At 40.6% G+C, this 23897-nt stretch overlaps 1 protein-coding gene across 13 annotated transcripts in view; it reads right to left on the bottom strand.

Annotated features, from left to right (window-relative positions):
* Positions 1-1354: 1354 nt before the first annotated feature.
* BTRC (beta-transducin repeat containing E3 ubiquitin protein ligase) overlaps positions 1355-23897 on the bottom strand; it is a 184449-nt gene continuing 161906 nt past the window's right edge. For 6 of the 13 annotated variants that reach the window (XR_004346242.1, XR_004346249.1, XR_004346252.1 and 3 more), the window contains 10 exons: positions 21521-21617; positions 20733-20870; positions 20143-20261; positions 18077-18326; positions 17462-17580; positions 16142-16252; positions 14204-14282; positions 8046-8238; positions 5240-6058; positions 1355-4925 (listed from right to left, as the gene is read on the bottom strand). Coding sequence is in view for 1 of the 13 variants with exons in the window: in XM_032608676.1 (XP_032464567.1) it covers positions 8077-8238; positions 14204-14282; positions 16142-16252; positions 17462-17580; positions 18077-18326; positions 20143-20261; positions 20733-20870; positions 21521-21617 (1075 nt within the window). In the remaining 12 variants the exon portion in view is untranslated. Of the gene's footprint in view, positions 6059-8045; positions 8239-14203; positions 14283-16141; positions 16253-17461; positions 17581-18076; positions 18327-20142; positions 20262-20732; positions 20871-21520; positions 21618-23897 lie in introns of all 13 variants that reach the window. The other 7 variants (XR_004346248.1, XR_004346243.1, XR_004346253.1 and 4 more) reach the window with 5 other exon arrangements.

Genomic DNA, 23897 nt, shown 5'->3' with positions numbered 1-23897 from the left:
GTGCAGCGGGAGAGGTTGGGGGACTGAGAGGGTTCCCTGAGAGGCTCAGCTTCCATGTGGGGGGAGGAAAATGATTTCTCCTGGCTTCGGCTCCATCTCACCAGGCACCCACCCGGCCTCTCCTGCTGCTAACAAAGTGCCTTTAATTAGCAGCCTAATAAAATGCTCTTAATTGGCAAGAGCCAATCAGGATGAAGAGAGGTCTCCTCTCCTCAGTCATTGCTGATGGTGGTACAGCTATAGGTTTCAAGGGGAGAGGGATTCCAGGCCCAGCCTTGCTTTAGGAAAGTGATTTCAGGGCTGAGTCTTCCAAGGGTGTGCCCTAGACCCCAGTCTTCCTAGAGGGGAGCGATTTGACACTGGGTTTCAAGGTGAGACCCATAACCCTCCCAGGCCCAGCCTCTGCTCAATTTTGGGCTCAGGAGTCCAGCCTACAAGTGACAACTGAGTAGATGCCAGTGGCCCCAGGAGTGTCCACTGACTCCTCCCCTTCCCTCTCCTTAGCTCTTAGGGAGGAGACTCCAGTGTGGTCTTGGGCAGTGTGGGGAGCCCTTTTTCTTGTTCCTCAGGTTCCTCATTTGCACAATGTCAGGTGCACCTGATGCTCTGACATGCCTCCTGTTCTAGCAGGGATACTTCTGCACTGGGGCCCCGTCATCTAATAGTCTGAGAATGCTCTAACGACCGCAGTTGTCAATCCAGGTACAACAGGCACAACAAGGCTGACAGAGCCAGGGGGCCTTGTCAGGCAGGGAGGACCACCACTACTAAAAGCCCATACATAGATGTAGAACAAGGATGAGTTACTTTTGCTGAGGTTCCTGCTTGTGGCACTAGAGGGGAAGAGGGAGGAGAGGAGGGAATGGTCTGGCTGCAACCTGGTACTCACTTCCCTAGGTTTGATTTAAGAAGGGAAGGAGGGTGGGTTTCCCCAGTCAATGCTCCCTTCATTTTTATAGCTTGTTGGAATCTCTCTTGAAATTACTCCCAAATATGAGCTCTCCCATCTCGAAACTGATCAAATGGGATGCCGGGGAAACCCAAGTCTTTTCACCTAATGAGGTGGCAGAGGAAAACTTAAGTTCTGAGCTCAGGTTGGTAGGCCAAGGCTATAGTGACCAGTTCCCAAGTTAGACATCACTTTTGGCTTCAATTTAATTCAACATGGAACACTAATTGTATGCCTGGGTTCCCTTCCCATACTTATTCACACCCATTTGGCCCTGTCTTCTCTCAATATTGCTTTCTCATGTCAGATTACCTTCAAAAGGTCTCTGTTTACTCCCTCAGTTTCTATATTGAAAAAGTCATTGTCCTCTTCGTGTTGGTGTAAAGAGATAAGACACCCAGGACATTCATTTTAATCTTATATTTGTAATTTAAGTTACTTTTTTTCTGAACAGTTAAAAACAAAACAAAACACACTGTATTACCATGATCCTAGGTTGTGAACATATTGGTACATTGACTACACATCACCATAACATAATCACAAAAGTCAAAGCAGTCAGTACTGAAGAGTCTAGAGAATAAAGGCTGAGCCAACCGAAAGCTCTCAGGGAGGCTCACACTTGTTGCCAGGCCTGCCCCATAGCTGGAGTCCAGTGAACATCCGTCAGAACAGTCTGCGTTGGGCTTGATTTGGGAAAGTGTTAGTATCCTTGGTACCCAGAGATCTAACCTTTCCTGTTGGTCTTTTCCATCAGTGTCCAAGAAGAGAAAGGGACAGAGGGGAGGTGAAGCTTTATAATGCTGTTTACTGCACTGACCGTTAAACACCCACACAGCCACCCAGGAACCAGTTGGGTGGGCTGGAGAGATGTTGGCAGATGTCATCTGTCTCCAGGAAATTTTAGGTCATAGGTACTCAATTTCCAACAGAAGAGGTTTCTGGATATCAATGCATTAAGTTCCACCTGAAATCAGCAGCCATAATCATGCTTTTTTGGTTTCTCTCCTCAGTTCCAAGGATTCTGAAGTCACAAATGAACTACAGGTAAAGTAACAAGAAGAGAAACTCAGCTTTAATCTACTAAGAGATGGCTGTCTTTTCAACACTGATTATGTTGAGACTGTGAATAACGTAAGGGGCTGTGGTCTGTCAGCGATCGGCTATGTGGATGAGGCCTGGGGAGATAAACTCAGCCTGCAGGTTCAGGTACACTTGGTAGAAGTGAGGGTTACTCTAGGAGGGAAGAGAGGAAGGCAAAAAGAAGCAAGGGCACCTTTTTCTGTTCTCCAGCTCGGGGAAGTCTGCTGAACTCAGAGAAATGGAGGAGGAGATCAGAAATATGGATTAAAGTCATATGGCAAACCTGATCATCAAACAGGTGGTAGGCATCGAAGCATCCCTTTTGACACCTGGAAGTACTTCGGATTCCTCCAGAATCAAGCTTGCAGCCTAGCCTCTCTGGCCTGCGCTGTTCTAGGCAGGAAGGTATTACCATCTAAGATGCCAAGAAGATCAACAATACAAAGGTGTCTAATTCTGGGGAAGAAAATTTTGCCCTAATTATTCCAATATTCCCCCCACCACTCCACCCCCAGCCCTGTGTTTCCACGTACAACCAAGTGCTAAGTAAGAAACAGACCAACCACAGCTATTCAGACCAATGGGTACCAGGAGACAGCAAAGGAGAAGAGTGCATATTTTCTTCTCTTCAGCTTTTGATTTTACAAAAGAAAAATAAAAAAGGATTTTTCTTACTCAAGCAGAAAACAGAATGATTTAGGGATTCCAGGGTCTTTCCCAGAAACAAGCTATGAGGGACAGACTTTATTACTTGTCAATAGAATTCCAGAGAGTCCCTATCTCTGAAGTTTCTGGTGAAGAGTCATTGGAAAGAATTTTGCCAAGGGACAAGTGTAAAAGGCCTCCCACTCACAATTCATGTCCATTTTCAAACTGCACATTAAGAAAGTAAAAGGATATTCTCAGCAGTGGAAATACACACATATGTAGCAAGGCATGCTGGTTTTGTCCAAGGAGCCCCAGTGTGAACAGAGAGCTCACAAGTGCCCACAGAGTAACCAGGTGCAGGGGCATGCACACGCTCCTTGCCTGCTTTTGAACAGGATTCCTCCCATCTTTATGAGATGTTTCTTTCAGGCCTAAATTGGAATTTTAGTGAGAAGAGACTAATCTACAATGGGGACATTTCATTTCAGAGCCCAGAAACACCTTCAGCTCCTTTTCTACCATTCCTTTGGAGGTGTTGAGACTTCATTTCTCTTGTCTTTTTAAAAAGGTCAAACTTTATATTTATTCTAGCCCAGTTGGGGATTAGTGATAATCGATTCCCACTGAAATCATGCAGAGATGGTAAGTGGCGTTTACCTTCTCTGGAAACAAACTTCTACTTACCTGATTATTTCTTCTACAATGAACTGGTAAATGACCCCCAGGAGCTGAGAAATGTGACCGACAAGTTTTTCAGACCACTTAACTTCATTCCCATTTCCGTGAGCAGCAGAGGACAACCCGGAAAATATCCTCCATAGAGCTAATGGCTCCAGACTGCAGGGTTCACCCTTGATCTCATTTATGATGTACTGGACAAGCTCCTGTCAACATACCTTCAACTGAACCTAGATGAGAGAGCAAAACCCTGGGGACCAATGAATACTCCATGGTTCCACTTCTGAATAGCAGCATATAAGAGAAGGACTGGTAAAGTTATGGCTATTGGACAATATTTTGAAATAGCTCAAAATCCATGCTTCTTTAATGCCTGACCTGGGATGGCCCTCTGCCTCATCTATAGCAAAATCCTTAACCAATCAAAAAGCCATTAATAGTCAACACACACACACACACACAGTCAAGACAATAGACAAGGAACCCTGATAGTGGCTAAATAGAAGACATACATCTAGCATGTGGGTATTTGGTAAGGAAATTATATTCAGAAAATACTGGGTTGGCCAAAAAGTTCCTTTGGGTTTTTCTGTAAGATGTGTGGAAAAATCCGAACGAACTTTTTGGCCAACCCAGAATTTCCCAAGCAATGACAATCATTTCACTGGGAAATGTTTTCTGACTATAACCTGGAACTAAAAGCTTAAAAGCACTCATAAAGCAGGAAAGGGAAAATGCATATGCACAACCCGCCTCTCAGTACGTAACAAGATTCAGTCTGGGCATATTTTGGGAAGAGGATTCCTTCTGGAAAAGCAGAGAAAAGAGTGAGGATGACCCGCCCCCGCCCCCAACTAAAGGTGGCCTGGCTTTGAGGTTGCCTGCAACAGGATCCCATTCTGAAGTTTTTACAGCAGCTGGTTAAAAGGGGCCTTTCTTTTACTCAACTGCTTTGATATAACGGAAACAATGGGCCTGTCTGCTCAGCTTCCAAGGGAAGACTTGGAGACTGCCCTGTGCCCACTGATGGGTGTGTCTGTGCCACACAATATGGCTGGTGAAGGCCCATTCCTGCCCAGGGAAACAAGCCGGGCACATACTGATAGTACTCCCTGTGCCCCCAGGTTGGGGGGCACACGTGCCCTGCACCTGAAGCCTCTATAGCTGATTTTGAAGTGGCCAGTAAGCCTTGGCTCTTCCTGAAGTCCATTTATTTATGTTGCTCACCAACTGCCAGAGGAATTTTACTGGGGAGAGTGGAGAGTAAAATAAGGCCAAGAGAAGGAAGAAAAGGAAAGAGAAGGCATTTCTGTGCCATTAATAAACCCTGTGTGCCAAACTTCACCCTGATTCTCTCTCTGGCAGTTCTGCCTTTCATAAATACCAGGTTTGGAAAAGCAGAAGGAAGGTTCTGCAGAGCAAGGTGGAGATGATTAGCTTGATTTTTGAGAGACAATATTTACTGGCTTAAATGAAAAAGACATCACCTTTTAGTCTTGACCACCTGGTAAGCTAGTCTGATCGTGGTCTCGGCAAAGATACAGGCACGCCTGGGTACTTGCAGGCCCTGATGAGGAAATCAGAGATGCGAACCATTATGCAGAATGGCTCTGGCCATTTCAACCCCTTCTGTAGGCTGAGCCTTAGCAGTGATTTAAGATAAAGTACGCTTTTTATTACACATCTAATTGTTAATGAGAGGAAATGCAATCAGCAACTCCTTTCCAACTCTACATGGAATTGAGGAGACTGCTGAGTCCAGAAAAGATGTGGCCATTGAAGGAGCCCAGGAAATTTCTGCCCCTCCCCCCCTTTTGTTTTGGGGGCGTGGGTGGGTGTTACAAGGAGAAGAGAGAAGAGGTGCAAATACGACAACAGTACCATGTCTGAGAATCCATCGTCGCCACATAGGGTCACTTGCAGCAAAAGCCTGGGTTTGAAATTTTGACTGAAGAGTACTTAACTCTTCTAAGTACTGCATTTTCTCATTTGCCTCATGATAACTGAGGATACTTTCTTCATACTCTTTCTTCTCAGGTGGAGCAGATAAACATGTTGAAGGGGAGTGGGAGAAGGGGCAAGAGGGACAGAAACAGAGAAAGAGATAGAAGGAAAGAGGCCCAGATCTTCCAGGGTGTACATTCTTGTTTTCTTTCTTTCTTGCCCCAGAGGCTACAAAGACAGCTGTTTCCTCATAAGCACAGTGGGGCTGGGCAGATCTTGCCAGGTGCTGGGTATTCTTGCAGTTTACAGGGAGACACTGGGTGCCGTCTGGCTTGAAGTTGTATCCCCTGTCCCTTAGAAGCGGCTGTCTCCCAGTAGGCTCCATAGGAAACTAGTTCTTCTGCTTAACGGCAAAGCAAGAGAGATTCTGGCAAAACACTAAATATATTTATGTCATCTCTGTCTGGAACCAAATGAGGAAAAAACAGGTGCAGGAGGAAAGAAGGAGGGGAGGTGGGTTTTAAAAGTTCCAATCATTCACAAAAGATAGAAGACATCTTCTGATAGCAGCACGGAAGCAGTCAGCTGTGCTGAGTAAACCATCCTGGGTTGACTGCAGACCAGCTGTGTCCCAACAGGAGTCTTAAAGCCCTGCTCCTCAGCTAGTCCGGGGAAAGTGGGTGGTAGTTTGACTGTTACTGTTGTTGCTCATCCTGGTATTGGCAGATACGTTAAATACCGCAACTTTAATGAGTCCTGTGCGAAAACAGAGCACATAGTCATTAATCCCTTTTCCTATATTTCTCACTTTCTCTAAGAGCAAAAGAATATTAAACTAGCTGTCAATTGGGGGAAAGTCTCAGAGGTCCTTCCTAATGCCCGCTTTCTGTCCATGCCATGCAGGAGCTTCTGTCAAAGGCTACATGGCCTGTTTGGGGACTCGGCAGGGCTCACTGACATGGCCAGGGCTGTAGAGTGACTCGGCAGGGCTCACTGACATGGTCAGGGCTGTAGAGTGACTCTGATATCTAGAGATTATGACTATGGTGGGTGTAGCATCAAGCTTTCAGCTGCTCCCTATAATGGTAGAGCGGGCAAGGACAGCTCTGAGGCTCCAGCCCTTAGTAGCCATGAACGCAATGTGCCACCAACAAAAGTTGGGGAGTGAGGTGAGGCCAATCTGGTTGCTTGGCTGGAGGGGACTGGCAGTGTAGATGAGGGGAGAGCCTGATTGTTAGATGTGTGCTCTAGAAGTGCTCCTAGTACCTTCAAGGACAGGTGTGTAGGTGGTGTCTGGAAATGTGGCCTGGAGATTAGGCAGAGGTTGGGACTACAGATACAAATTAGAGATGAGAGCTGAAGCCTCGGGAAGAGATAAGGCAGCCAAAGCAGGGAACTCAGATAAGGAAGAAAAGCCAGAGACAGACTCTTAGTGGATGTCTATGTTTTAGGGGTGAGAGAAAGAAGGAGACATAAATAATCAGAGAGCCAGGAAGAATATTAAAAATGACAAAATGCCATCAAAATCTAAGGAGGAGAAAATTTTGGCAAAAGGAGGGGATAGGTACACGACGACTACAATATTAATACTAATTAATGGCTACTTTTTAGTGAGGGCCTGTTATGTGCTAGACACTGTGCTAAGCACTAAGAATTTTACATATAACATTTCAAGGGGATCCTCACAACAGCTCTGTGTGGTAGGTATTGCAACTCTCATTTTACTAATAAGGAAACTAAGGCTCTGGGAAGTTATCTGCCCAAGGGCATGCAGCTAGGATTCTCACCTAGGCCTGTCTGTATGCCTTGGTTGAGGAAGCAGTGCGTCCTCTGTGAGAGAAGTGAGCACTGAAGCGAGCCCAGCAGGGCATGAAACACCTTGGTCAGAAGAACCACTATAGAAAGATGTGCAGAAAAGTGTACTAAATGTGTACTTCTGGCACAAGAACGGAGGCAAGTATGGGAAACAAGAAATCACAATAATGGCAATCCTCCCCAGTAGCTAGTACAGTTTTCCCAAACCAGTGATTACCTATATTTGAACTGGTTAGGGCACCAAGTATGACCTAAATATACCATGGCTATAGATTAAGATGAATGTTAGGATCTTTTCCTGCCCCAGAGACAGGATGGAGACTTGAGTGGGAGATTATATGGAGTTCTCACCAACTCCAGAGCTACTTCCAAGGTCAAAAAATAGTTCTTTTCTTTTTTGGAGGCAGTAGGGAATGCGGATAAGGATAAAAGAAAAGCTACCTTTTACAATCAAATGATACTGACAAGGCAGAGCTGTGAGAAGGCAGCCCGATATTTCACCAAGAAATTTTTCCTTTCACACGTTAGATTATCTACTTGGGTTAAAGGGTCTCCATTAAAGGTGCTAGTTTAATCTGGGAATTACAAAGCCATAGGCTTTGGGGTCAGTACTCTTAGTTTTGAAGCTGATTCAAATCTCATTTTATTTTCTTAAAAATCCTACTAGATTACTGAGGCAGGGATATTAGTTCTACTACACAAGGATCATCTAGATCTAGTTCAAGAATCATCTAAGAACTGAGGCTGGCTACCTCAACCAAAGGCAGTGTCCAATGTGCAGCCCCCAGCCCTGTCTCATGGTGTCAGCTCCTGCTTTACAGAACTTGGATATATAAAGGACATGAGAAGACTCCATGAACTCACAATACCTTACAACCAATGTTCCATTTCCTACCCACAGTGCTATGTACACAATTCTTTTTCATACCTGGGCAAGTCTGAGGTCAGTGTATGATTATTTATCTGGAGATATAGGTGTATGTTCGAGAAGGGGAGCGGGGGGGTTCAGCTTGGGCAGCTGGATCATTTAGGAAGTCCCAGATGAGGATTGTGTCATCATGTGAACTACTGACAATCTGGAATTCATCAAACTGGAGTCGGAAAACTCTTCCAGAATGCTCCTAAAGAAGCAGAAACAAAACTTTTGAACTACTCAAAATCAAAAGGACACAAATTCAGCAACTTGTCAAAAGGAGTCTATGGAAAGGCTATGCTGATAGTTTTCTCTACCATTTAGCTGTTTCAAGAATATAGAGAAAAACCTTAACTTGGATTAAAGGCAGGATGGAAAAGTCAAATATTGGGTAGTTGATTTCGTATACAATCAAAGTAATATTTACTAGAGCTGATACATGTCAAATAGTACACTAGTTTCTCATTACTAACTCTCCTAGACTTAGGCTGAATGAGAACATTCCTCAGTACCTCCCTGGGTTTATCCTCTTCCCTGTATTTCTAGGATTCTTTTACAATCAGAGGCCAAGGACCGATGAGCAATAATAACTAGTGTGCTGGTATATAGTTATCAATTAACTCTCCCCAATTTGTAAAAGCATTTGCACATTTTATGGTCTAAAAATTTCTATCCTGGCTAATTTCAAGCTACCCATCTGAGCTCAACCAGCTTGCAAAATTCATGAACGTCTAACAATTGGCTCTCATAAGCAGGTATAAGCCTGTTTCACTTAGAATAATGTCCTCAAGTTTCATCCATGTTGTAGCATGTGACAGTATTTCCTTTCTAAGGCTGAATAATATTCTATTCTATTCCATTCTCTCTCTCTCTCTCTCTCTCTGTGTGTGTGTGTGTGTGTGTATATATATATATATATATTCACATAAACACACCACATTTTGTGTGTACATTCATCTATCAATGGATACTTGGGTTGCTTCAACCTCTTGGCTATTATGAGTAATACTGCTATGAACATGAGTATGCAAAGATCTCTTTGAGATCCTGCTTTTAATTTTTTTGGATATACACCCAGAAGTGGGAGTGCTGGATCACACAGTAATTCTATCATTAATATTCTGAGGAGCCACCATACTGTTTTCCATAGAGGCTGCACTATTATATATTCTTTACAAGATGTAAATTAGCTCATTAGATAGATGAGCATCTGTGTTCATAAGACATACTGGTCTGTAGTTTTCTTTTCTTGTTATATCTTTGTTTGGTTTCAGTATTAGGGTAATGCCGGCCTCACAGAATTAGGTACCAAGTATTCACTCTGCTTCTATCTTCTGGAGGAAATTATAGAGAATTGGTATAATTTCTTCCTTCAACATTTAATAGAATTCACCAGTGAACCCATCTGGGCTTGGTGCTTTCTGTTTTGGAAGGTTATTAATTATTTATTAAATTTCTTTAAGAGGTATAGGTCTATTCAGAATGTCTATTTCTTCCTAAGTTGTAGAAGATTGTATCTTTCAAGGGATTGGTCCATTTCATCTGGGTTATCAGTTCTGGGGGCATAGAGTTGTTCACAGTATTCCTTTATTAGAATCCTTTTAATGTCCATGGGATCTGTAGTGATGCAAAGTTTAATATCAAAAATCAATGTAATACAGCAATTAACAGAATAAAGGTGAAAACCATATGGTCACCTCAATGGATGCAGATAAAAGCATTTAACAAAAACCAACATCCAGGGCTTCCCTGGTGGCACAGTAGTTGAGAGTCCGCCTGCCGATGCAGGGGTTGCGGGTTCGTGCCCTGGTCTGGGAAGATCCCACATGCCGCAGAGTGGCTGGGCCCGTGAGCCATGGCCGTTGAGCCTGCGTGTCCGGAGCCTGTGCTCCGCAACGGGAGAGGCCACAACAGTGAGAGGCCTGCATACCGCAAAAAACAAACAAACAAAAAAACCCAACATCCATTCCTAATAAAAGCTCTCAGCAATCTGGGAACTGAAGGGAACCTCCTAATCCTCTGATAATGTATCTATGAAAAATCTATAGCTAACATATATCTATATAAAAGTATATATAAAATGGTAAAAGACCAAATGCCTTTTCCCAAAGATAAGGACACCCACTCTTACCAATTCTTTTGAGCACTGTACTGATGGTCAGTACAATAAAACAAAAAAGAAAAATGGAAGGTACACAGATTGGAAAAGAAGTGTATTTGTACATACTTGCAGTGAACAATACAGAAATCAAAAATTTTAAATACCATTTATAATAGCATTAAAAATAAATACTTAAGGATAAATATGACAAAAGATGTATAAGACCTTTACATTGAAAGCTATAAAACATTGCTGAGAAATTTTAAAAGACCTAAATAAATGGTCTTTATTTAAAAGAAAATTTAATATTGTTAAGAAGTCAATTCTTGCCAAATCTATCTAGATTCAACATGATCCCAATGAAAATCTCAGCAGACTTTTTGTTGTTGAAACTGGCAAACAGATTCTAAAATTCACATGAAAATTCAAAGAATCCAAAATACTTTGAAAAAGAACACAGTTGAATGACTTAACGCTACTTGACTTCAAGGGTTATTAAAAAGCTGCAGTAACCAAGATAGCATAATATTGGCATCAAGATAGACAAAAAGAGCAATGGAACTGAGTAGGTCCGTAAGTAGACCCACACATATATGGTCAATTTGTTTTTGACAAAGCTGCTATTAAGAAGAAAAAGGGGAAACAAATCTCCAAAGCCATTAATGGCATCTTCTCTATGTCAGGCAGTTGTTCTACAGCAATAAATAAAACATAAAAATCTAAAAAAAAAAGAAGACGAAGACAAAAAGGATAGTCTTCTGAATAAATGGAGGTGGAACAATCGGATATCCATATGAACTCTGATCCATACCTTGTACCATCCGCAAAAACTAACTCAAAATGAATCACTGACTAAAATGTAAAACCTCAAAGTATAAAACTTCTTGAAGAAAATAGAGGGGAAAATCTTTGTGACTTTGGATTAGGCAAATAAATTTTTTTTAAAGATATAATAGCTAATAACATAATCCCTAACAGAAAAATTGACACACTGGACTTAATCAAAATTAATTTCTGTTCTTCAAAAGATACTTTAAAGGGAATAAAAAAACAAACCATGGACTGGAAAAAAAATATTTGCAAATCACATACCTAACAAAGGACTTGTATGCTGAATATGCAAAAGAATCTTAAAACTCAATAATCAGAAAGCCACTCAATTTTTAAAATGGGCAAAACATTCAAACACTTCAGCAAAGTAGATATATGGATGGCATATAAACATATGAAAAGATGCTCAACACTGGGGCTTCTCTGGTGGCACAGTGGTTAAGAATCTGCCTGCCAATGCAGGGAACACAGGTTCAATCCCTGGTCTGGAAAGATCCCACATGGCGTGGAGCAACTAAGCCTGTGTACCAACTAAGCCCGTGTACCACAACTACTGAGCCTGTGCTCTAGAGCCTGCGAGCCACAACTACCGAGCCTGTGTACCACAACTACTGAAGCCCGCGTGCCTAGAGCCTGTGCCCTCCAACAAGAGAAGCCACCTCAATGAGAAGCCTGCACATGGCAACGAAGAGTAGCCCCCACTTGCTGCAACCAGAGAAAGCCTGCACATAGCAATGAAAACCCAATGCAGCCAAACATAAATAAATTTTTTTTAAAAGTCCCCCTTTAAAAAAAAAAAAAAGATGCTCAACATTATTAACATTAGGGATATAAAATTAAGATCACAATGCAGTACAATGACACACTTATTAGAAGGATTCAAAAAAGACTGTAGTAAGTATTGGTGAGGGTATGGAGTAACTGGAACTCTCATGCACAGTTGTACTACCATGTTAAACTGTACAATGCTTTGGAAAACAGTTTGGCAGTTGCTAAAAATATTAATAATATGCTTACCGTGTGACCTAGCCATTCTGTTTCTAGGATTTATCCCAGAGAAATGAAAATATATGTTCATACAAAGACTTGTACATAAATGTTTATAGAAACTTTATTTGTAATAGGCCCAAACTGGAAATAACCTAAATTTTCATCAATTGGCAAATGGATAAATAAATTTTGATATAACCATACAATGGGATATTCCTCAGCAATTTTCAAAAAGGAAAATTGCTCTATATGAACAACATGGGTGAATCTCAAAATAATTATGCTTTGTGAAATGAAACAGGCAAAAAAGAGTACATACTGTTATGATTACATTTATAAAACACTAGAAAATGTAAACTAATCAATACTGACAGAAAGAAGATCAGTGGCTGCCTGGGGATAGGAGCAAGGAAAAGTGGGGTGGGATGGGAAGGAGGGATTACTATGTAATAGGGGGCATGAGGATATGTTCATTATTTGGCTGAAGTGATGTTTTCACTGTTTTGTAAATACGTCAAAATTTAGCAAGTTGTATACTTAAATATGCTCATGTTATTGTGTGTCTATTATACCACAATAAATGTTTTTAAAAACTTAGTAAGACAACTCAATAAATAAATGAGGATGAGATGTGAAGACACTTCAAAAGAAGCACATGAAAAGATGTTCTATACCATTAGCTATCACAGAAATGTAAATTAAAACTACAACCACTACACACCTACTCAAATGGCTGTAATGTTTTTAAAAACTGACAACACCAACTCCTGTCAAGGATGTGGAAAAATTGGACATTCACACATTGTTTAGTGGAAATGTAAAGTGGTTTGCATTTGCAAACTCCCAAAATGCTACTTTGGGAAACAGCTTGGTGGTTTCTTTTAAATTTAAATATATATTCAGAAATCATACTCCTAGGTATTTACCCAAGAGAAATGAAAGAAAAAAATGTACATACAAAAGCCTGTATGGGAATGTTTTCAGTATCACCAAAGACTGAAAACATTCCACATGTCCTTAAACTGGTGAATGAATAATTAGTTCATCCATACAATGGAATACCACTCAGCAATAAAAAGGAACAAAGTATTAACACATGCAACAATGTGGATGAATCTCAAAAGAAGTGAAAAAAGCCAAATGCAAAAAGCTACATAAATATGATTTAATTTATATGACACTCATAGCAAAACTATAGGGACAGTTGCTAGGGGTTGAGGAGAGGGGATTAATATGAAGGGGTATCATTTTTGGGGTGATGGAAATGTTCTATATCTTGACTGTGGTGTTTACACAATTGCAAAATTCATAGAAGTACACTAAAAAAGGGACAAATTTTGCTGTATGTAAATTATACTTCAAAAATCAAATGAATTAAAGCACACACTTTAAAAACCATGTGTGAAACATGCAGGTAAAGCAGGTCTGGTGCTATAAGAATGAGCTTTAAATCCAACAAGGAAGACAAAGAAATGCATCTCCCTCTTCTCCAAAGCAGAGGCTGCCTAAATGTTGAGAGTCAGGATTCAGAACACTGGGCTTCAAATGCTTGCTCTCATCTTTTCCCTGAAATGTGCAAAAGATTTGTCCACCCTGGTGTCCCACTTAATCTTTTTCTAATGGAAGCAGCTTTCAAACCTTAAGCCATTTTCTGATCTGGGCCTTTGGCTAACACCACGATAAAGAACTTGGTGCTTTTGAGGTGACATTCTTCCTTCTATGTCACTTCTTTGCCCAAATATCAAGATGTTTGGGCAAGGGGGTATATTAGTATAAAAGAGACGAGATTTAAATTGCTGCAGACGGCATGCCTTAAACAGGAAGCGTAACTCAGGGGCTGACCAGGGGGTTCACACAGACTCCCCTGGCACTTTTTGCAGGCACAGGTGTGCAGGTCCTCAGATTCTGGACAGGTTCCAATTGAGTAATTATGTTCTCTCTCCCTAAGTACCCCCTACTGTTTCTGGCGGATAGAGAATTCTTATTCACTTCCTGTACTAAACTGTGTGTAGAGTTGCCGTGCAGCTGTTGAACAGCTGCCACATTCTTCTCCATATACAGTCTCTAAAGCACTTTTGGATGAAAGGCAGCTATATAAACATATTTTATTGTCATGTATTGGTTGCCTTTCCACTTAGTAGTAGGCTTTGTGAAGTTCTAGCTATCAAATCCAGCTCTGTATTCCACAGCACATCAGTTAATTTCTTTCCCTTCCTGCTCCCCAAACCCCTCTAAACAATAAGGCTCTTACCACAAGGGTCCGTAGACAGAGAGTTCCTGCAGGAGCACGGGGGTCCAAAGCAGCTACAAGATCCCACACCTTAATTTTTCTAAAGATCAAAAAGGGGACAAAAATCTTAGTTAAAAGCAAAATTAAGGGAACACAGGAAGAACAGTAAAAAGTCACGGCAATAAATATGTACGGCGAAGATAGTTTATAAGTGCAGCTCACAGGAATATACAAAAACTTTTTTGTTTTGGAGACTCAGTCCTTGCATTCATTCTTAAAAGTGGAAAATGTACGTGATTAACCTAAAAACGACAAACAGGTTAGCTTTAACCAAACTGAAGAGAGTGAATGGTAAAGTTACACCATACTTTGGGCCAAAAGGAGTTCTTATATCCATACATTAGAACTCTTAATGATAGAAGAGATCACTTAGACGTAGAAACCTATAACTCTGAGGCATCTTCTTTCTGGTCAATTCTAAGAATGGCTCACGTCACACATATCAGAGGACTGGGGTCCATTTAAGAGCTCTGGAGTTGATATAAGCAAATCCTCATATTTTGATTTAAATAAGAAAAGTATAGCCCTTCTATAAATCAAGTATAGGTCATGTCTCCTCAAGGTAAGTATTAATAACAGACAAAACCCAAGAAAAGTGGGTATAGATCAAAACCAGGGCAATGAGAAAATACAACCTTGGACTTATCTGGAACATGTCATCATACCCTGAACAATTTCCCAAGGGTAGAACAGTGATGGCTGACTCAAAGCAGAGGAAGTGGGTCTCTTAACATTTACTTAAGAATTGTCGGGCTTCCCTGGTGGCGCAGTGGTTGAGAGTCTGCCTGCCGATGCAGGGGACACGGGTTCGTGCCCCGGTCTGAGAAGATCCCACATGCCGCGGAGCGGCTGGGCCCGTGAGCCATGGCCGCTGAGCCTGCGCGTCCGGAGCCTGTGCTCCGCAACGGGAGAGGCCACAACAGTGAGAGGCCCGCGTACCGCAAAAAAAAAAAAGAATTGTCTTAATATATCAGTATAGCCAGCTCATAAACTAAGATAATGTTGTAAGTTAGTTTCTGATATTTACAAAAGCTGCCAGGGACCTCCTTGGTGGTCCAGTGGTTAAGACTCTGTACTCCCAAGGCAGGGGGCCTGGGTTCGATCCCTGGTCAGGGAACTAGATCCCACATGCCACAACTAAAAAGATCCCACGTGCTGCAACTAAGACCCGGCAGAGCTAAATAAATAAATATTAAAATAAAATAGAATAAAATAAAAAGCTGCCAATATTTGAACTGTGACCTTCTACTTCCCCAAATCAGGCACCTTGATGAGGAGAAATGATAGAGAGCACTTCATAAGTGAATACACTTTTGTAAGAATTTACTATGTGCTTATTAGCATTGCTGGACATGGGATCTATCCACAACATGAATGGACTCTATGACCATTCGAAATCAGACTGAAGGAAAGTAAAGATTACTTCACTCATTGTGACTGAAATGCTAGAAGTGAGGACAAGAGGGCTGTACTTTTAGGAATCACTAAGAGGGATAAAAATTCAAGACTGTACCATACTAAGCGCCACCCCACCCTCAAGATATTGCCCTCCAACATTTCAGCTTTATTAATAAGTCACTATTTTATATTCATATCCTGATATAGTGGGTTTACCCAGTTCTTTGCTTTATACGGCAAAACGGATAAATATATAACCAAAAAGCCAAAATATTAATGAAATTCATGAGCAAACAAGTACAATTAAATGATTGGGAAGCATATTTTAGAAAAGAGTAAACAAAGGAGAGGTGAATATATGGATTAGACACAAGAAATATTGTATCAGATTTTTTCTGTGATATCTATAATCTTTTAGAGACAAGGAAAGGTTATATTTAACATTCTAAGGCAGGAGAGATTAACAGGCAGATTTTTAAAAAACGCTGTTAGCAAACTCACCCATCATAGGCTCCACTGACTATCCTCTTGTTATCGAATCGAATACAGCGCACCAATTCCTCATGGCCTTCTAACACTCGTAAGCATGCACCACATTCTATGTCCCATAATCTAAAAGAGAAAATTGAGTCAAGTGAATTTTCAGGTATTCTTTTCTAAGCTTGGAATGTTATAATAACATACTTCATACATCTTTTAAAATATCCAAAAAATAAAATCAATCAACACTCATACACAAATGTGTTACTTTCAGTGTAATTTATTTCTTTTCTGCCGTATAAGCAGAAAAATGTACGATTTAAGTTCAAATATGCAGTATATATTTTCAAAGCACCAACCTTCATATAATTCTGTAATCAGGGTCACCAAGGAATATAAAAGATGAATTCAATGTACACAGTTGCCTATGAAGGAAATGACCAAGCCAAGAAAAATAATGTTTCCTAAAATCACAATTAATAAGAATGAGACGCAGTTATCAGTGACATCCTGCCCTCACAAAGTATGTCCACCTTTGTCACTGAGGACACTCTCCACTGTCACCCCACTGTCCAGGACAGTTTTTCTCATGTAATGGAAATGCAAAGTAAGTTCTCAAAAACTTTTATATACTAATTTAAATTATGTATGCTTTCTGACCAATCCAAAGGATTTCTAGGAATGCTAATTTCCTTAGATGTAACAATATCTATCTGTTGTTTTTTCAATGGCCTTTTCATTCCTTAGTACCTCTTTGAAGGAGGGGGAGAGGGTTGATAAATCTTCCAAATTCTATTCATATGAGTGTCATTCATCTTCATGAAGGATAAATACCAAAAAGTACTTCAACTGTGGATTCTTCATAATTTCTTCATAATTTCAAAGACTGGTAACTCCCTGGCTAATTATGTAATGCTAAGAAAACAAAATGCACAATTTCTAGCAGGGAAACAAATCTCTTTTCTTTTTTTAGAACAGTGGCAAAGAGAAAAGGCCTTTAGCTATTTATTAGCACTTTTCAACTGAAGACAGGAGAAATTTAAAGAGAAGGGCCTTCAGCCTCCATTTTTATCTCTCTTGCTCACTTCCTCTTTCAAGCAGTTCTTTTTAAATAGGTCTATATGGTGATAAAAAAGTATTACAGGAAGGAAACACATCAACAAAAGGCTTTGCTATGCTGCCTCTCTGCTTGGGGCAAACTTTTGATCTGTAAGAAGCTACAGAAACTGAAAAATGTTTTATTATAAACTTAACACAGTTGAAAATCTGTTTGATCTGTGCACAAACAATGAATGGCAGGATAATAGTGATCCCTTCTGGGTAAGGGCAATTGCTGCTCACCTGATAGTGTTGTCAGATGAGCCACTCACGACCAGCCTGTCTCTGTACTGCAAACAGGCAATTCCACGTTTGTGTCCATTTAAGGTCCTTACAAATTCACAAGTACTTGTGTTCCATACCTGAAATAAAAATAGCATTTGGCAGTTGATCTGGTGCTTTCACTAGTAAAATCTATGGCAACTGGAGTTTTTGGGAGGCAGAAAATAGGACTGAACTAATAGGGGGAATTCAACTTTTCAAACCAATCCAAATCAAACCAAAAAATGACAAGTTTAATTCATAGTAATATACGGCTAATTTGTAGCTGGCTGCTATCACATGAGAATCCTCAAATTGATGTACTCTTATGGGGTTAGTCTGGTCTTGCAGACAAATTTTCTTGAACCTAAATTTACCCCTGCCCTTTTCATACTCACCATTATTTATAGGAATAAAAACCTAATTCAAATTGTCACACAACCTATCTCACTCATTACCTTTTTACGCATAAACTAGTATTTGATTTAAATATTAAGTATTCTACAGTGAGGGTTAAGTATGAAACTGCCCTTGAGCAGATTTCCACATGAACTTCCTTTTTCTAAGTTGGGGACTTACTGAAAAATGCCTTTTTACCTTTATAGTCCTATCCCCAGATGCAGAAACGATGTACTTGTCATCAAAGTCCACGACATTGACTGCAGCTCGGTGTCCAACAAGCACCCTCCTGAGGGTGATGTCAGTTGGGGAGGCCATATCCCACACCGCAATGGAACGGTCTTTGGAACAGGTCACCATCATGCCATTATTGAAACGCAAGTGCAGAACTGCTTCACAATGGTGAATCAATGTGTTTAGCATTTCACCTGTATTTACATCCCACACCCTGGAACAAACAACATTAAGGTTATCCGAGATTGAGGAGGAGCTCATGCTACAATCTATTACAAGTATTGGACCACCTCACTCCCCACCCTTCCCACCCTATTCTCATAGTTAATGTTACACCCTACTTTCCTTCTGCAGCTCTGAAGTTAAGCTGAGTTAAAGTGTACTGATGGACCATGGGGAAGTGGTAGACAGAGGGCTGGACTGGGAGAGAAGGAAGAGGAAGGGGATGGGATGCTGTCAATGTGAAATCTGGGCTAGTTTCAGGGGGCTGGAATGAGGTTGCAGCGACCATCACCAGAGCATTGGCCACAGACTTCAAGATTATCATAAACCTTCTAACATTCAATCTGTTACATTTTAAACTGGGAATCTGATTAATAACTACAGCATTGGTGGTCCCACAGACAGCCCTCAGGTCCTAGACTGACATAAGCCAAGAAGCTTCCCTAACAGACTGACTTAGTACTACGGATGTGAGTTTGATGATGCTGGACCTTTTCACCACATAGATCAAGGCCTAAAATTATCTAGACTCTAAATGTAAGGCCCCATTTCTGTGCTTTAAATGAGTGTAGGGATCAAGAACAGCCATCCCAATATCAATATGGGCTTCACAGCAGAGTGTGCGACCCTTGGATAGCTTGAGAATTTTTTGTGAAGGTATATTTTACTTTGATCACTCTATTTTTGTATATTTACTTTGTTTTTTACAACACATTGTATTTCTTTTTTCAGTTTAACCCTCTTTTAGAAAATCATTTTTTCCCTTGTCCTATAAATGATGTTAGCCTTTACAATCTTTCAGCTTCCTTGAGGCACTCCACAAGCACCAATAAATGTTAAATGTTGATAACTCTAAGAACAGAATTTGCTGTGCCTTTAAGTCAAAAGACAAGAAACAGGAATGGCCTTTTCTATTCACAGAGGATAACTTGGAATGGTAAACATTTAACTTCAGAGAATCTAACAATGCAGTTAACTGCTTTTTTCCCTATTTTTTTAAAGTTACTTTTGATGCATTATGTTTGCTAAATCCTTTAGCTCAAGGCAAAATTCCTAACAGAGGTTTCCAGTAGTGCTGCTAGTACCCAGAACTCAAGCTACAGTGGACTCCAGCAGCATAATGGCTGTGTCATCAAATCACTAATGCCTCTGGAAATTGAAGGTCCCTCCCTGAGTGAAGCTTGCAATTAAAAACTGCAGGGACAGCAGGGGAGGGGTTGACAAAGAGAGAGCTTTGCTCACCTGTACACATTTTAAAGGAGATACGCATGCCTGTACTACAGTTATAACCACTTGAAAGGAAGGCTTCATTCCATTCATGTCATTCCCCCATGAGGTGGCTTTTGTAAGAAATGCAAGGTATACCAAGTTTCTGTAATAGATGATTCCCCCAAATCAAAATAGAATATGTAGTTTCTTTTTTTTTGTAATTAAATTGTTTTTTTTTTTTTTATTTATTTAGGCTGTGCCTGGTCTTAGTTGCGGCACGTGGGATCTAGTTCCCTGACCAGGGATAGAACTGGGGCCGCCTGGATTGGCACTGCAAACAAAGTCTTAACCACTGCACCACAAGGGAAGTCCCTGTAGTTTCTTAAATGTACAAAAATGTAAACTTACCGTAACCATTCCTAAATCAAGTTTTCTAGTTTTAGACTGACACAGTGATGGGGAGAGCTGGTTGTTTATTCTGTTTTGGTTATGAAGTTTCATAACTGTGTTCATGCAAATACATACAAAATTACTATCTAAGACAGAACAGAGTGAATCTGATTATTTCAGAGTTCAAAAGATCATTTGAAATTTTCTACCTGACTGTGGAATCCGATGATCCAGTTATGATCACCCTCTCGTCATACTGGAGACACAGGACAGAACCTGTGTGGCCTGTGAGAATTCGCTTGCATTCCAATGTGCTTTTATCCCAGATCTAGGATGGCAAACAAGATCCTTTTGATCATCATGATAATGGGGTGCTGCAGGGACTTGCTGGCTCTATTATGTGTTTGATTCCCCAAAAGAATCAAAGCCCAGAGTAGTGTGGAATGCATTCTTTCCTATACGTATAGCTAAGCACCTATATATATGTGGCTTCAGTACTAACGCAGACTTTATCCTTTTCATTAAGGAACAGCGGTAGCCTATAATTATGTGAAGGCCAAAAGAGTAATAGCCCATTCAGTGCACTTCAAGAAGAGAATTTAACCCTAGCCCTATCCATTTGCATGCGTTTCTGGAGGGAAGCAGGCATTTTTCCTTTAAGGAAATTTTGGCTTTTGGACTGGAAACAATCTAAAACTCTTACTTTCTGGAAATACTGCTTAGAGTTTATGCTTGATTGCTTTATACTGTGGTCATCCTCACCCCTTCTGCTACCTTCCCATAACTGAAGAGACCTCACCTTGATTGTGTTATCTCGAAGGCCGCTTACTATCTTCTGATCATCATACTGTAAACAATAAACTCCTTTGCTTGTTTCACTTCGGCAGTGGATTCTCTGTAAGCTATGTCTTCCACATCTCCAATTAGATTCTATTGTCTGAGAAGAAGGAATGGTAAAGAAGCAATAATTAGGAGAGGACTAGAACTAAGCTCTTATCTGACTTTCATGGTAACCAATGACAAATGCTCAATGCTTTACTCTACTGGATATATAAAACTTAAGGCATTTTTTTAAAAAAGCCACTATTTAACGCTGTAAAACATTTTTCCATGTGCAAAGTAATTAAAGATTTATTTCCTAGAACTCTCCTGTATATAACTCGTTGAACTAAATAATAAACCTGCTAGAAAGAGACAGTTCACCAACAGAGGGCAAGCTATGAACCACATGAGGTTACCTACTCAGTGCTCATCTTTCATTTGTGGTGGCCATTTCTACCAGTGAACTTCCACAGAGGCTCAATTAAGAAGATATTTGAATAATGGCTTATAAGTGCAACTTTAGCAGTTTCACTGCTGTTATCGTATTCTCTCATCTATTTATCTATCAGTAAACAGTTTTTAAAAGCTTAAAATTTTTTTTGCCTGGGAATTTACTATATTTTACCTATCCTACTCACTTGCAAAGAAATTGATTTTTAACCCACACAATAAACCCTAATGGGTTTGCTTTAACAATGCTGTTACTGAAGAATGTTGATGATTCTCTAGTATTTGGCAAATACCCAAATATACATAGATTCTTACCTCAATATCTTGTATGATTTTAGGATAAAGTGCTCTATAAAAAGAGTTGGGAGGAGCATTCCCATCAGGAGGTTTGTTTTTGAATAAATACTGTCCCCTAAAAAACAACAAATATTTCCCAATAAAAATCATAATATTATACATTTACAAGGAACTTCCTATTTCTTCAAAGTGTTTTCACAGTTACCATTCCATATAATCTCCATAACTAGCCTGGAGAGGTGTGAAGTTAAGCTCAATTTCAAGAGTCCATGTCAAAGAGGAACTTTCTGGGCTCAAAGGAACTCTGCCAACATTGATTTGCTTTTGGGTAAAACATGATGATTTCTAGTATAGAACATCAGAGTGTCAGGCCTTCAGGAATATTATGTCAATAGACAAATGGAATGCACACATTCAGAATTCATCTATTGACTATCAGACCACTGTACAGACAGGTTCATTGGCCTTACCTTTTGAAAATTTTGTTAGTGATAACTACCACCTTTGAACTAGGCACATGCCCCAAAGACTTTTTTTTCACTGAGTAAAGCGGTGCCAGTGTCAGTGGAGCCTAGCATTGTGGGCAGCAGGAATGGCTCTGTCACAGAGATCACTTTTTCTAGTCTCCAGTTATATGGGGTAAGGTGTGTTGGCGGCTCAGGCACCCAGGCTGCTGGTGATCAGTGTAGCTATGCTTTAAAAGGAGCAATTTTGACAGAAAACAAAGGGACCACAGGAGTGTCCAGCAACAATTATGAAAGCAGATTAAAAAAAGAAATGCCTAAGAGCACTGTGCTGTCCAGTCTAAGGCACAAAATTGACTTTCACAGGTGTGTTCCTGGCTATGTACATACATACATGGATTTTATTGCCTTTCCTTGATTCCAGTGAGCAACATTTGTTAGCATCTCCTTCCTTATGACAGAACATCTCTGGAATACTCATATCCCAAGCTAGATCTTTGCTACAAAAAAAAATCAGTAAATGGCAATCACTTCCTGCTGGGTAAAAAACTTAATTCCTCATCCTGAAGTTAAGAACCCACCAAACATGGTGTGCAAGCTAGTAAACCCCACTATGGGTGTACTAACTGCTGTTCTCATTGGCACTGTGCCTTGCAAAGTGGAGATAGGCAGAAATGCCTCTGAGTGTAATCCTGGCACCAGAGAAATCATGTTTTCTCTGGGCCAGTCATCCACTCCTCCCTCTATAGCTCCATTACAAAATAATTAATTGTTCAGTGTCTCTAGGAACACTTCTCTCCTGCCCTCTTCCTATTATACACCTTGAAAATTAGTTGAGAAAATTTCCTATCAGGAAGGTAGCTGGCTCTGACTTCTGTGCTGATACAAAAAGGATAATCTGCAACAGAGAAGCTAAAACAATATTTTTTTTTTTAAAGGGACTAATAGGAACAAGAAACATGATATATCAACATAAAGAAAAGGGCAAACAAGACACATTATGAAATAATTTGGGCTTCAAGATACACTTCTCTGAACAATATTATTCTATAAACATATTGCAGGCAAACCGATTTTGAATGAAGAGGTTCTAATCTGGTTAATAGGGAATTTCTCTGGCGGTCCAGTGGTTAGGACCCGGCATTTCCACTGCTGGGGGCCCGAGTTCAACCCCTAGTGGGGGAACTAAGATCACGCAAGCTGCACAGCTCAGCAAAAAAAAAAAATCTGGTCAATAATTACAATTTAATAGTTTCAACGTCAACATCCTTTAATGAGGTAAGAACCACTATATTCATTTGGCAGATGAAGAAATCAAATGTCAGGGAGGCTAAGCAACTTGCCCAAGGTCACACAGCTAGTGAGGAGACCTGGGATTTGAATCTAAGTCTGACTTCAGAGGCCACACTCTTAATTACTTTATATCTCTGGTGGGTTTTTTTGTTTGTTTCTTAAATTTTTATTTATTTATTTATTTTTGGCTGTGTTGGGTCTTCGCTGCTGTGCGCGAGCTTTCTCTAGTTGCAGCGAGTGGGGGCTCACTCTTTGTTGCAGTGTGTGGGCTTCTCGTTGTGGTGGTTTCTCTAGTTGCAGAGCACAGGCTCTAGGCGTGCAGGCTTCAGTAGTTGTGGCGCATGGGCTCAGTAGTTGTGGCTCGCAGGCTTAGTTGCTCCACAGCATTGGGATCTTCCCGGACCAGGGCTCAAACCCACGACCCCTGCATTGGCAGGCGGATTCTTAACCACTGCGCCACCAGTTAGGGAAGCCCTAACTACTTTATTGTCTCTCAATGCCCACCATTTCTCAGAGATTCCTGTCCTCCTTTTAATCTCTGGCAATCGTATACAAGCACCCCAGGATTTTCTTCATATGCAATGAAACTATACCCTAAGGAAAAAGAAATCATACAAACCTCTGATCTCATTTTCTAC

The sequence above is a fragment of the Phocoena sinus genome, chromosome 16 (genome assembly GCF_008692025.1).
Source record: "Phocoena sinus isolate mPhoSin1 chromosome 16, mPhoSin1.pri, whole genome shotgun sequence".
Lineage (NCBI taxonomy): Eukaryota > Metazoa > Chordata > Mammalia > Artiodactyla > Phocoenidae > Phocoena > Phocoena sinus.
Note: the sequence above shows the minus strand (reverse complement) of the source record. Positions and strands in the feature narration are given on the sequence as shown.